Consider the following 14,799-nt stretch of genomic DNA (forward strand, 5'->3'; position numbering starts at 1 on the left):
TGAATATTTTGTAATTGTTTGAGAAGTATAGGGGTTAGTTCTTCTTTCAATATTTGGTAAAATGTGTCTGTCAGGGCATCTAGTCCAGGACTTTTGTTTGCTGGGAATTTGTTGATTACTGCTCCAATTTCATTAGTTGAAATTGTTCTATTCAGGTTTTCTGATTTTTACTGACACAATTTTGTAAGATCGTATGTTTCTAGGAATTTATCCACTTCACCCAGGTTGTCCAGTTTGTTGGCATGTAGTTTTTCATAGTATTATCCTGCAGATATTTGTATTTCTGTGGTGTCAGTTGTTACTTCTCTATTCCTGATTTTGTTTATTTGGGTCCCTCCCCTCTCTTTTTTTTTTTTTTTTTACATTGGCTAATGTTGTGTGCCCCTTTTCAAATCAATCTTCATACATTTTGTGAAGTTTCTTTTAAATAAGTGAGGTATGGTCCTGGCTGGCATAGCTCAGTGGATTGAGCTCAGGCTGTGAACCAAAGTGTTGCAGGTTCGATTCCCAGTCAAGGTACATGCCGGGGCTGCAGGCCATGACCCCCAGCAACCGCATATTGATGTTTCTCTCTCTTTCTCTCTATCTCCCTCCCTTCCCTCTCTAAAAAATAAATAAATAAAACCTTTTAAATAAGTGAGGTATGTTATAGCCTTTCATATATACACTTATGAGTTTGTATTTTCTTCTTTATTATTTATTATATTTTTCTATTACCATTTAGCTTCCTTTACCTCCTCCCTCCACAATCACCACACTGTTGCCCATGTCCATAAGTCCTTTTTCCTTTGTGCTCAGTCCCTTCACTCTCTAACCCCCCATCCCCATAGCTGTTAACCTGCTCTCTATCTATGAATCTGTCTCTATTTTGCTTGTTAGTTAAGTTTGTTCATTAGGTTCCACATATGTGAACTCATATGGTATTTGTCTTTCTCTGACTGGCTTATTTCACTTATCACAATGTTCTACAGGTCCATCCACACTGTCACAAAAGGTAAAATTTTCTTCTTTTTTTACATATAAGTAGAATTCCATTGTATGAATGTCTCATAGTTGTTTTATCCATTCAACTACTGATGGACACTTGGGCTGCTTCCTTATCTTGGTGATTATAAATGACACTGCAGTAAACATAGGGGTGCTTATGTTATTTCAAATTAATGTTTTGGATTTCTTTGGATATATTCCCAGAAGAGGGATTGCTGGGTCAAAAGGCAGATCCATATTTAAGTTTTTGATGTATATCCATACTGCTTTCCACAGTGACTGTGCAAATCTGCATTCCTACCAGCAGTGTACAAGTGTTCCCCTTTTTCAACATCTTCACAAGCATTTGTTGTTTGTTGATTTATTGATGATAGCCATTCTGACCAGTGTGAGGTGGTATTTCATTGTGGTTCTAATTTGCATGTCTCGGAAGATTAGTGACATCGAACATCTTTTCGTATGTCTGTTAGCCATCTGTATGTCCTCTTTGGGGAATTGTCTATTCAGGATCCTGAGAAAGAAAAACAAAATTGGAGGAATCATGCTGTTTAATATCAAATTATACCAAGGCCATAGTAATCAAAACAGCATGGTACTGGCATGAAAACAGGCACATAGATCAATGGAACAGAATAGAGAGCCAAGAAATAAACCCACACCTTTGAAGCCAATTAATATGTGACAGAGGAAATGAGCACATACAATGGGCTAAAGATAGTTTATTCAATAAATGGTGCTACAAAAATTGGACAGATACGTGCAGAAAAATGAAACTAGATCACCTTCTTACACCTTACACAAGAATAAATTAGAAATGGATTAAAAATTTAAATATTAGGCCCCAAACCATAAAAATCCTCAAAGAAAACATAGGCAGGAAAATCTTGGACATTTCTCATAGAAATATTTTATTGGATATATCTCCCCAGGCAAGGGAAACAAAAGAAAAAAATAAACACATAGAACTAGATCAAACCAAAAAGTTTTTGCACAGCAAAGGAAACCATTAACAAACTAAAAAGACAACCCATGGAATATGTGAACATATTCACTGATATATCTGATAGGGGGTTAATATCCAAAATTTATAAAGAACTTATAAAACTCAACACCAAAAAGAAAAAAAATAAACAATTCAATTAAAATTGAATTTCTTCAGATATATTCCCTCTTTTATTCTTGATGAATCTGGTTAAAGTTCCTTTAACCTTGTTTATCTTTTCAAAGGACCAGTTTTGGTTTCATTGATCTGTATTTTTTTGTCTATTTGTCATTTATTTTTGCTCTGATGATGATTATTTTCTTACTTTTGCTTACTCTGGGCTAATTTGTTTTGCTGTTCCTTTTCTGGTTCTTTTAGGTTTGGGGTTAGATGCTTTATTTGAAAATTTTCTTGCTACTTTAGGTAGAGTTGTAATGTTATGAACTTACCTCTCAGGACTGCTTTTGCTATGCCCCATAGGTTTGGGGTTGTTATATGTTCATTTTCATTTTTTCCAGGTAATTTTTTATTTTTTCTTGATCTCATTGTAACCCATTCATTGTTTAATAACATACTCTTCAGCCTCTATGTGTTCGAATGTTTTTCAGTTTTCTTGTTGTAGTTGGTGTCTAATTTCATACCATTGTGTTCAAAGAAGACACTTGGTATGATTTCAGTGTTCTTGAATTTTTTTGAAGACTTCTTTTGTGTTCTAACATGTCTATCTTTCAGAATGTTTCCTGCGCACTTGAGAAGAATGTATATTCTGCTGTTTGGGATGAAACGTTCTGTAAATATCAATGAAATCTATTTAATTCAGTGTGTTGTTTAAGGTCGCTGTTGCATGTTGACTTTTTGCCCAGAAGATATATGCAGTGGTGACAGTGGGGTGTTTAAATCCCCTACTATGACTGTATTGCCATTCATCTTTCCCTTAATATCCACCAGGATTTTCTTTACAAATTTAAGTGCTCCTCTATTGGGTGCATATATGTTTACAAGATTAAATCATCTGTTAGATTGATCCCTTAAGTATTATGTGGTGACCTTCTTTGTCTCTTGTTATGGCCTTTGTTTTGAAGTCTGTTTTGTCTGATATAAGTATTCCTACCCCAGCTGTTTTTTTCCAGTTTCATGGAATATTTTCTTCCATCCCTTCACTCTGTGTTTATGTGTCTTTTGTTCTGAGGAGGGTCCCTTGTAGAAAGCACATATATGTGTCATATGTCTTTATTCATTCAACTACCTTGTGCCTTTTGATTGGAGCATTTAATCCACTTATATTTAAGGTTGTTGATATGTACCAACTTAGTGCCATTTTATTCTTTTTTCAATGATTAAAATAACTATAGAATTCTAGTCTATTTTTTAATATACGTATTTTAAATTTATCTCATGTATGAATGGAGATGCACATTATGTGGATGAATTTCTGTTTTTTTTTTTAATTTTATTGTTGTTCAAGTACAGTTGTCTGCCTTTTACCCCACCCCTCCCCCCACCCCAGCCATCCCTATCTCCCTCCCCTGATTCAACCTCCACTTAGTTTTGCCCGTGCATCCTTTATAGTTGTTCCTCAAAACCCTTCATCCTTTATTCACCATTATCCTCTCCCACCTCCCCTCTGGTTATTGTCAGTTTGTTCTTAATTTCAGTGTCTCTGGTTATATTTTGCTTGCTTGTTTGTTTGTTTTGTTGATTAGATTCCTGTTAAACATGAGATAATGTGGTATTTGTCTTTCACCACCAGGCTTATTTCACTTAGCATAGTGCTCTCCAGATTGATCCATGCTGTCTCAAAGGGTAGGTGCTCCTTCTTTCTTTCTGCTGCATAGTATTCCATTGTGTAAATATACGACAGTTTTTTGGTCCATTTATTTACTGAGGGGCACTTAGGTTGCTTCTAGCACTTGGCTATTGTAAATTGTACTGCTATGGACATTAGAGTGCATAGGTTCTTTTGGATTGATTTTTCAGTGTTCTTGGAATATAATCCTAGCAGTGGAACTTCTGGGTCAAAAGACAGTTCCATTTTAAGTTTTCTGAGGAAATTCCATACTGTTTTCCATAGTGACTACACCAGTCTGCATTCCCACCAACAGTGCACTAGAGTTCCCTTTTCTCCACATCCTCTCTAACAATTGTGATTTGTTGATTTGTTTATGATGGCCATTCTCACTGGTGTGAAGTGGTATCTCCTTGTGGTTTTAACTTGCATCTCTCTGATAGCTAGTGATGCTGAGCATCTTTTCATATGCCTCTGGGCCCTCTGTGTGTCCTCTTTGGAGAAGTGTCTGTTCAGGTCTTTTGCCCATTTTTTAATTGTTTTGTTTGTCTTCCTGCAGTTGAGTCATATATGAATTCTTTATATATTTTGGAGATCAAACCCTTGTTTAAGGTATCATTGGCAAATATGTTTTTCCATACAGGTGGCTCTCTTTTCATTTTACTTCTGTTTTCTTTAGCTGTGCAGAAGCATTTTATTTTGATGAGACCCCATTTGTTGATTATTTCCTTTATGTCCCTTGATCTAGGGGACATATCAGTGAAAATATTACTACATGGAATATCTGAGAATTTCCTCTCAATGTTCTCCTGTAGTACTTTTATGGTGTCAGGACTTATATTAAATTCTTTTATCCACCTTGAATTTATTTTTACGTATTGGGTAAGTGGGTGACCAATTTTCTTTTTTCTTTTTTCTTTCTTTCTTTTTTTTTTTTTTGTGTGTGTGTGTAGTTGTCCAGGTCTCCCAACACCATTTATTGAAGAGGATATTTTTACTCCATTTTATGCTTCTGCCCCCTTTGTCAAATATTAATTGACCATGGAGACTTGGGTTTATTTCTGGGCTCTTTGTTCTGTTCCATTGGTCTATGTGTCTGTTTTCATGCCAGTACCAGGCTGTTTTGATTACAGTGGCCTTGTAATACAGTTTGATATCAGGTATTATGATCCCTCCTACTTTGTTCTTCTTTCTCAAAATTGCTGAAGCTATTTTGGGACATTTATGGTTCCATATAAATTTCTGAAGTGTTTTTTTCTATAGCTGTGAAATATGTCATTAATATTTTAATAGGGATTGCATTGAGTCTATAAATTGGTTTGGGTAGTATGGACATTTTGATGATGTTAAGTCTTCCAATCCATAAACATGGTATATGCTTCCATTTGTTTGTGTCTTCCTTAATTTCTTTCTTCAGTGTTGTGTAGTTTTCTGAGTATAGGTCTTTTACCTCCTTGGTTAAGTTTATTTGTAGGTACTTTATTTTTCTTGTTGCTATATCAAATGGGATTTCCCCCCCTGATTTCTGTTTCTGATGTTGCATTGTTGGTGTACAAAAATGCCTTTGATTTCTGAATATTGACTTTGCATCTTGCTGTTTTGCCAAATTCACTTATTACATCCAGTAGTTTTTTGGTGGAGTCTGAAGGATTTTCTCTGTATACTATCATGTGTCTGCAAACAATGACAGTTTTGCTTCCTCCTTTCCAATTTAGATGCCTTTTATTTCTCTTTCTTCACTGGTTGCTGTGGCTGGGACTTCCAATACTATGGCGAATAGATGTGGTGAAAATGGACAACCTTGTCTTGTTCCTGATCTTAGCGGGAAAGTTTTTTGTTTTTGCCCATTGAGTATGATGCTGGCTGTAGGTCACAGCCTTTATTATGTTGAGAGATGCTCCCTCCATTTCCACTTTCTGAGTGTTTTTATCATAAATGGGTTAATGTGGACAGCAGCCCAGTGACCACAGTGCTATGGATGAATAGAGACAAATTCACATGGACTACTGAGTCTTGTGGAGAAAAAGGGATGGCATGGACACTCTCTCAAGGGGAGAGCACTTTGGCCACTCTCTCAAGAAGAGAGTTCCCCAACCCTTGCCTTGACAGGTTTTTATTGGCTTTCTCATAGCATACATCAAAGAAGGTTTTCATTCATTATACTTAGGTTTGCCTTAGTTAATTACTTTTACAGATAGCAATGGAAAAGATGTTACTGATTACTATTTATAGATTAATAAGGAAAAATGTTGCAAGTGCAAGGGAACGATAAGAGTAATTGGTCTGGTTACACTTCAGTCCTTGGGAGAATTAGCACAGACTTCAGAAAGTTACTTTAAAGATATGCATTACGCATTTGCTGCTTCAATTCAGGGTGAGGAAGTTTTAGGAAGAACAAATCACAAGGCAGCCTAGGTATAATGCAGGACTAATTTCCCATGGGAGAAGCGATCCATAGGTTTGGCATCCTATGTGCCACCATGTGCCTATGGGCTTTCCCATAGGGCTGAGCTACAGTTGCCATTGCCAGGCAGATCAGTTCCCTATAATGGGTGCTGTATTTTATGAAATGCTTTTTCTGCATGTATTGGTATGATCATGCAATTTTTGTCTTTCTTTTTGCTTATGTGATGTATTACATTTATTGATTTGTGAATGTTGTACCATCCTTGCATCCATGGGATGAATTCCACTTGATCATGTTGTATGGTCTTTTTAATATATTGCTGACTGTGGTTTGCCAATATTTTGTTGAGGATTTTAGCATCTATGTTCATCAGTGATATTGGCCTGCAATTTTCTTTCTTTGTTGTGTCTTTATTTGGTTTTGGGATTAGGATGATTTTGGTTTCATAAAAGGACTTTGGGTGTGTTCTGTCTTCTTGGATTTTTTTGGAATATCCTGTGAAGGATAGGGGTTAGCTTTTCCTTAAATATTTTGTGAAATTCTCCTGTGAAAGTGTTTGGTCCAGGGCTTTTGTGTGCTGGGAGTTTTTGATTACTGCTTCAATTTCATCATCTCTTATTGGTCTGCTTGGGCTTTCTGCTTCTTCATTGAGTTTTGGAAGATTATATTTTTCTAGAAATTTGTCCATTTCACCCAGGTTTTCAAATTTTTTGGCATGTAGTTCTTCATAGTAATTTCCTACAATCCTTTGTATTTCTGTGATATCAGTTGTAATCTCTCCTCTTTCATTTCTTATTATGTTCATTTGGGTCCTCTCTCTTTTCTTCTTGATGAGTCAGCTTAAAGGCTTGTCAATTTTGTTTATCTTTTCAAAGAACCAGCTCCTGGATTTATTGATCCTTAATATTGTTCTTTTGTCTGTATGTCATTTAATTCTGCTCTGATCTTTGTTATTTCCTTCCTTCTACTTGCTCTGGGCTGTCTTTGTTGTTGTTTCTAAAATCCAGTCAAATTGAGTAGTGGGGGATTGGAGTCCAACTTTAGTGACACTAGCTTTATTTGAATTCTGATAATCCACTACCATTGGACCAGCCCCATTTTACTCTTTATACCTATGTTACTCTCTCTATTTCTTCTTCATAAAGCAAACCCTTTAACACTTCTTGCAATACTTATTTGGTGGTACTTAACTCCTTTAGCTTTTTTTTTTTTTGTCTGGGAAGGTCTTTATTTCACCTTTAATTTTAATTATTTTAATTTTTTAGAAGATGTTATTTATTTATTTTTTTTTGAGAAAGAAAGGGAGAGAAACATTGATGAGTGAGAGAAACATTGATGGGTGAGAAAAACATTGATGGGTGAGGGAAACATCAATAGGTTGCCTCTCACATGTTCCCCAACCAGGGACTGGGCCTATAACCTAACTATATGTCCTCACTGGGAATTAAACCAGTGAACTTTCACTTTGAGGTACAGTGCCCAGCCAACTGAACCACATCAGTCAGGCTCACCTTCCATTTTAAATGATTCCCTTGCTAGATAGAGTAATCTTGTTTGCATATCCTAGGTTTTCATCAGTTTGAGTATTTCATGCCAACCCCTTCTAGCCTGAAGTCTTTCTGTTGAGAAATCATCTGACAGCTTTATGGAAACTCTCTTGTAGGTAAGTAACTATGTCTCTCTTTGTGATTTCAGGATTCTCTCCTTGTCTTTAACCTTTGCCATTTTAATTATGATGTGTCTTGATGTGGTTCTTTTGGGTTCATCTTGATTGGGACTCTCTTTGCTTTCTGAACTTGTGTGACTTTTTCCTTCACCAAGTTAGGGGAGTTTTCAGCCTTTATCTCTTTGAGCAGGTTGTCTCCCTTTCTCACTCGCTTATCCTGGACCTCCTATGATGTGGATGTTGTTATGCTTAATGTTGTCTTACAGTCCCTTAGATTTTTCTCATTTAAAAAAACTCTCTTGTATTTTTTTATTCTATGCTTTGGTGCTTACTGTTATCTTGTTGTCTAAATCACTGATTTGATTTTCTGCTTCATCTAACCTTATTCTGATTCTCTTTATTGTATTCTTTATTTCAGATAGTGTATTCTTCATCTCTAAATTGTTCTTCTTCTTATGGTTTCTAAGTCCTTTTTAATGCTTACAATCTTTTTGTTTACATTCTCACTGAGATCATTTATTCTTCCCTTATGGTCCTTGAGCAGCCTTATAACCATTGTTTTAAACTCTGCATCTGGTATTTCGGTTGCGTTCATTTAATTTCATTTTTTTTTTCTGGGGATTTCTCTTGTTCTTTTGATTGGGGCATATTTCTTCATCTTCCCATTTTGTCTCTGTATTAGCTTGATCTGCTGTGACTCCCAAACTTGTTATGATGGCTTTATGATGAAGGTGTGTTATACTTGGTGGCACAATCTTCCAGATCACCTGGGGTCCATGCTCCAGGAATGTTCTTGTGGGTTATGTGCACCCCCCCTGCTATAGTTGAGGCTTGAATGTTGTTGGCACTTTCATGGGTGGACTAATCCTTCATGCAGACTGACTTGAAGGGTAAAACTCTATCACCATGTATGAGACACTGTGCATGGTGGTGTCCCCTGAGGCCAAGTTGTTCCCAGTAGGCTCGGGTGACTGCTAGAACCACCCTTTGGTTGTGATGCTTGTGTGGCTAGTTAGGTCGAGCTGTGGTGTGGTCTGAAGCCCATCACTGATTGTGTTGGTTCTGGGCCCACTTTGGTGGGGTTCAGGTACAGGTCAGTGTCAGATGTTATGTGTAACTGGCCTTAGGCTACAGTTCTGAAGCCTTTGCACTGTTTACTTTTTGTGGTTTCATCTAGTGGACCTGGGTGTGCATGGGAGGGACCAATATGTGTATAAGGGGTAGCTTCCTCCAGCTTAGAGCTGGGGGCAGGTCTGTAAAAGGACAAAGACTCTGTGAGATTTGTCTCCACCTGTCAGCTACTCCCCCCCCTTAAAGTTGCCATCTTCTTCCTCCAGAGCCTTCCAAAAAGAGACTGTAGCATGGGTTTGGGCTAGGCACAAAACAAACCCTTCCATATGTTGCAAGCCCAATAAGATGTGGCTATTGGGGTCAGGAGGACATAGTTAGTAATTCTCTTACTTGGGGATCTTGCAGTAAGGAATTCAGTGTGGAGCAAGTGGCCCCTACTCCAAAGCCAAAGCACTCAGTCTCTGCCAGAGTCTCCAACTCCAGTTCTATCTGGAGGGGCTTCTGACCGGGTACAGCCAGCTGGCCCCTCTGCAGGGGCAAGCTCAGGCACCCCATGCTCATGGGGGTAGATCAAAAGAGTCTCCCATTGTGAGTGATGCCAGCCTAGCCCACAGGAAGGGGCTAAGGACTTCTTCTCAGTCTCAGACATTAACCTTCAAAGGACTCACTCTTTGAATGAGTCATTTCAAAGGGACAGTAGCGCTCTAAGCTGCTGTTCCTTTCCCCTACAGAACTAAGCCCAGCAGGGTGGGGTGTCTGGGAACTGGAAGGGTTGGTCCAAATAGTCTCCTGTTGGGCATGGTACCACAAACCTTTAAGATGGGGGTGGTGCCTGCAATCCTGTAGGATGGGTGCAGGCACGTCTTCCTGTTCCTAGGGTAGTGCGGGCTGAGCTCGCTGGTGAGATAAGGGTGTCCTGTCCCTCCCCCAACCCTGCACCATGATTTAACCACAGACCCCAGCCCCTGCCTATCTGGTTTCAGGACAAAATATTTCCTGGGAGACATGTTTTGGTTCAAAACTCCCAGCTCCATGCAGCACTCTGGCTCCTTGCTTGGCTGAACTCAGCAGGATGGGTCTGGCCACGTGATTCAGTGGATTGGGGAGGGGTTCTAGCTGTGCTCTCAAGGTGGGGGAGTTGAGTCCTTCCAAAAGTCACGCAGTTTAGTCACTCTCTGGATATCTGCCAAGAGCCACGCAGAAAAAGAGGTCCCCAGTAGTCACTGTTGGCTGCAGCAAGCAGACCTTTCTGCAGGACCTGAGTATGGCAGAGTGGGCTCAACAGCAATCAGAGCCTAGGCAGTGCATTTTCCAGGCTGGTGCTGTAATAGTAGGAGTCTTCATCCATGAAAAATGCATCTGGGTCTCCCAGGCAGACTGCATCCCCAGTGATTTTTACTACTAGATGCTATGCAGGCTCCTTTTTCTGTCTCTGTTGCTCTGGGTTGGGAATACTTCCTTGGAGTTGAGACCTAATGCTCCTGGGGGGAAGAAGTTTTCCTGCCACAATATCCTTCTGGCTGCTGCTACACTTGGGTGTGGGGGCTAGCCCTTTCCATGTCTCTGCCCTTCTTACTAGTCTCTATGTGGCTTCTTCTGTAAAAACCTGGTATAATATTTTAGTTCAGCCAGGCTTCATTTGGTTATTCAGGTTGATTGGTCTATAGTTTAGCTGTAAATCTGTTTTGGTGCCAAGAGCAGGTGAGTGTAGCTTCCATCTACTCTGCAGCCATCTTGGAGTCCATAATAACTTCTTTTTTCAGTCAGGGATGTATTTTCATAAAGATCTACCACATTTCTAAATGGCTGAATAGTATGCTATTATATGGAAATATTATTTGGTTTAATGATTCCTATGTTAAAGAACTTTTTTTCTGTTGCAAATAATTTTGTAGTAACATTCTTGTATATATGCCCTTGTGTGCACATTTGTGTGAATACTCCTATTAGGTAGATTCTTAGAGGTGGCATTGCTTGAATAAGGAGTATGTACATTTTATAGTGTGTTATGCACTACCAAATTGCACTTCAGTCTGTCCTGTATATCAGTCTTTCATGCTATAGCTAGAGTTATCTCTGTGAAATGAATTTGATCATGTTACTTCCCAAGATAAAAAACAAAGCAACAACAAAATGATGGGTTTCTATTGTCTATTTAATGAATTTTAAAATTCTTAGTTGTTAAGAGTATTTGAGAGTTATATAATCTGGCCTTGATCTATCTCTCCTACCACTGTTCCCCACCAACATACACTGTGTTCATAAGGCAAAGTCTACCTATTCTGTGAAACCTTCCATGTATATAGCCCTCTCTTTTCCCTCTCTATGCAAAATAGAATTAATTAATTCCTTCTCTAAGTTCAATAGCATTTAATTTATTATCCCTCTGATGGCACTTAATAAATTGTACTGTATTTGTATGTATCTGTCTCTCCTACTACTCTGTGAACTTCTTAAGGACAGGGGCTATATTATTCATCTCTCTATTCCTCACACTTTGCTCAATGCCTGTCAGAGTGGGTACTCAACCAATGTGTATGAAATGGGTGAAGCTATCCTTGAGATAGTATTTTCAATAAGAACTTTGGGAGATAGAGGAGGTGATGAAAGTTTTGAAATGTACCAGAAAGTTGACCAAATCTTGGGAACATGGAAACTGGTGAGGAATGGAGAAATGGGCTTCAACTTGCAGGAGTCCTCAAGTGGTTTTTTCCTCAAATACAGAGACCAGCTGTCTGACTTTTTGTGTTGATAGGCTGGAGAGTTGACAACATTTAAAATATTGAAAATTAGATGACTGAGGATCTACTTAGTGAAGGGGGACTTTGACTCAGTGGGCCTCAGCTCTTTCCTAACCAAAATGCTTATGCTTAAAAACCCAACCCTTTCCCAGAGTCAGGAATAAATTTTTATTCTTGACAAATCAAAGCCTCTTCATTTTACAGGCAGGATTCAGGTGGGGGTGAGAATGGTAACTAGATCAGATACTTCTACAATGTCTCTGTAGCCTGGCTCAAGGGGAAAGTATCCTGCTGAAGGCTCTTAGGCTGTGGTCCTATTCTGGAGTTAATTATTTGTGTGAAATTAGTTTTTACCTTACTTCAGGCAACTCTGGTAGCTCTCCTTGTCTGATTGTTTTGAAGAAAGAAGAGTAGAAGAAAAAAAAATAAGTCATGTCGGAGATTCTTGACCTCTCTTTTCTGTCTGAGATGGAAAGGGATTTGATCCTCAGTGTTCTACAACGAGATGAGGAGCTCCGGAAAGCAGATGAGAAAAGGATTAGGTAAGAGTCCCAGAAAAAGCACGGGTTCCCAGGCATTTTCCCAATGATGTCCAGACATTTTCTAATAACTGTCATCTGACTTTCAGAGGAACTTGTGTGTGAGGTTTATAACTCCTCATTGGTTCAGGTTGGGCTCTGAGATTGTTGCTTTCACAGAACTAAATAGGTTTACTGTGTCTACCCTACAATGCCTCTCTAACCTATGCATATACTGAATCCACTTGTCCTTCTCTTTTGGGTCTTGGCAGGCGATTGAAGAATGAGTTACTGGAGGTAAAAAGGAAGGGGGCCAAGAGAGGCAGCCAACACTATAGTGATCGGACCTGTGCTCGGTGCCAGGAGAATCTGGGCCGTTGGACTCCTAAGACCAACACTTGTCAGGGTTGTAATCACCTGGTGTGCCGGGACTGCTGTATTCATGAAAGCAATGGTACCTGGAAGTGCAAGGTGTGCACCAAGGAAATGTGAGTGTCACCTAAGGCTGAGAAGAGGGTGGAAATGAGGCCTTAGCTGTGGTGAGAATTTCTCCGCTCAGCCTTTGTTGGTTGAATGACAAGGACCATTCTTTATCTATCTGTCATTTTCTTTTATTCCTTCCCAGAGAGCTGAAGAAGGCAACTGGAGACTGGTTTTATGAGCAGAAAGTGAATCGCTTTGCTTACCACACAGGCAGTGAGATAATCAGGTTGTCCCTGCGCCACAAACCTGCAGGTACCAGACCTTTCTGGATGTGGTTCCTTGAGGTGTTTGACCTCGGTGATAGATCCTATGGTGTTTGATCCTTGTGTGTTCTTACTCATGGTGTATCTTACCTTCATGGGCTCAACCTGATTATGGGGAATATAAAGATTATATTGCATTATCTGCAAGTGTGATGTGTTTCCTTTTCACCCCTCATCACTACCACTCTGCCATGCTTTTGTTTGTCTTGAAGTGAATAAAAGGGAGACTGTGGGACAGTCCCTCCTTCATCAGTCACAGATGGGTGATCTCTGGTCAGGAAGAAAAATCATTCAGCCACAACAGAAGGAGCACAGGTAAGAAAGAAACAATCATTTCAAGAACTGCTACACAGCCCTTTAATTGTATTATTTATTTTACTTTGTTCTGTTTCTAAAAGAATAGATGTTCATTATAAGAGAATTTGGAAAGTATAGAAAAAATAAAGAAGGAGGAAAATATTCTTAATCCTATTACCCATATGTAAACATTAGCACTTTGCATTTATTTACTTTATGAGGACAATTTAAAGACAAGTATGAATAACATACTTATCATTAAAAAATTAATCAATATAAGAAATGATAAAGAAAGCAATAAGTCACCCAAATTTGTACTCCCCCAGTGTTCACATTATCTGAAAATTATTTCAGATATCTTTTGTGCATATAGAGATAGCAGTATAGGTGAATGGATAGACAGAAAAAACTCGGTAATATAGGGTCACAATATATTAAATTAAAAACATTTTCTTTAATTTTGCTTGAATTTATCAGAATAAAACACTGAAATAAAGTTGAAGGATTGCTTGTCTTCAGGCAACTGCTTTTTTTTTTCACCATAGAAGATATTAGTCATTAACACCCCTTTAAGCTAAAGAAATACATTATGAAAATATTAAGAAGTTAGTAATTTTTTTCTAATCTCATTTTGTTAAGAAACTTTTTGAGATATAGTTCACATATCATAAAGTTCATCCGTTTATAGTATACAATGCAGTGGGTTTTATTATATTTACAGAATTGTGCAACAATCGCCCTAGTTGATTATAGAACTTTTCATTACCTTAAAAAGAAACCTTTATTTATCACAACCCCCAGCCTCCCTGTCCTTCTCCATCCCTAAGCAATCACTGATTTACTTTCCTTTTCTATATATTTACCTATCCTGGACATTTCATTTAAATAGAATCATACACTGTGTAGTCCTTTGTGACCATCTTCTTTCTCTTAACATAATGTTTTTAAGGTTCATCCATGTGGTAGCATTTATCAGTACTTAATTTATTTTTATTACCAAATGATATTCCATTATATGTAGATACTGCATTTGTTTAACCATTCATCTGTTGATGGACATTTGGGTTGTTTCCATTTTTTGACTGTAATGCCATTATGAACATTCATTATGATTTTTTGTTTGGATATATGTTTTAATTTTTCTTAAGTAGATAGGTACCTGGGATTAGAATTGCTGGGTCAAACAGTCATTTAGTCATTTTTTAAACCTACCTGCTTCACAATTACACATTATCAGAGGACTCTGCTATGAAAGAGATTAGATTTCTTAAACTTCCTCTGAACTCTTTCCCTATTCCCAGTTTTTATAACTCAAATTACTGACATTTACAGTCTGTTATGCCATCATAAATCACCTGCTTGTTTTATCTGTTTAGTTTTAGTTCATATTTTAAATGATTGTATGCTTATAGCCATGTGTTGTACCATGATTTCTCTGTATTTCTGAAGTCTTTACCTATTTCTTAGTTACTTGTATTTTTTCATTGAGAAGTTCCTTTAAGAAGGGCTGTGAGTGCTATTTTTATTTTACTCTTTCATGCTAAAATGTCTGTCTAGTGCTTTTGTACTTAACCAATATCTTGACTAGATATTATATT

At 38.0% G+C, this 14,799-nt stretch overlaps 1 protein-coding gene across 4 annotated transcripts in view; it reads left to right on the forward strand.

Moving 5' to 3' along the window:
- Positions 1-14,799, forward strand: part of SYTL4 (synaptotagmin like 4) — a 133,633-nt gene that overhangs the window by 41,598 nt on the left and 77,236 nt on the right. For 2 of the 4 annotated variants that reach the window (XM_036017029.1, XM_036017032.1), the window contains exons 2-5: positions 12,005-12,182; positions 12,431-12,646; positions 12,784-12,893; positions 13,117-13,219. In XM_036017029.1, coding sequence (XP_035872922.1) covers positions 12,073-12,182; positions 12,431-12,646; positions 12,784-12,893; positions 13,117-13,219 — 539 coding nt within the window. In that variant the 5' untranslated portion in view covers positions 12,005-12,072. Of the gene's footprint in view, positions 1-7,771; positions 7,826-12,004; positions 12,183-12,430; positions 12,647-12,783; positions 12,894-13,116; positions 13,220-14,799 lie in introns of those variants that run through there. The other 2 variants (XM_036017030.1, XM_036017031.1) reach the window with 2 other exon arrangements.

The sequence above is a fragment of the Phyllostomus discolor genome, chromosome X, assembly GCF_004126475.2.
Source record: "Phyllostomus discolor isolate MPI-MPIP mPhyDis1 chromosome X, mPhyDis1.pri.v3, whole genome shotgun sequence".
Lineage (NCBI taxonomy): Eukaryota > Metazoa > Chordata > Mammalia > Chiroptera > Phyllostomidae > Phyllostomus > Phyllostomus discolor.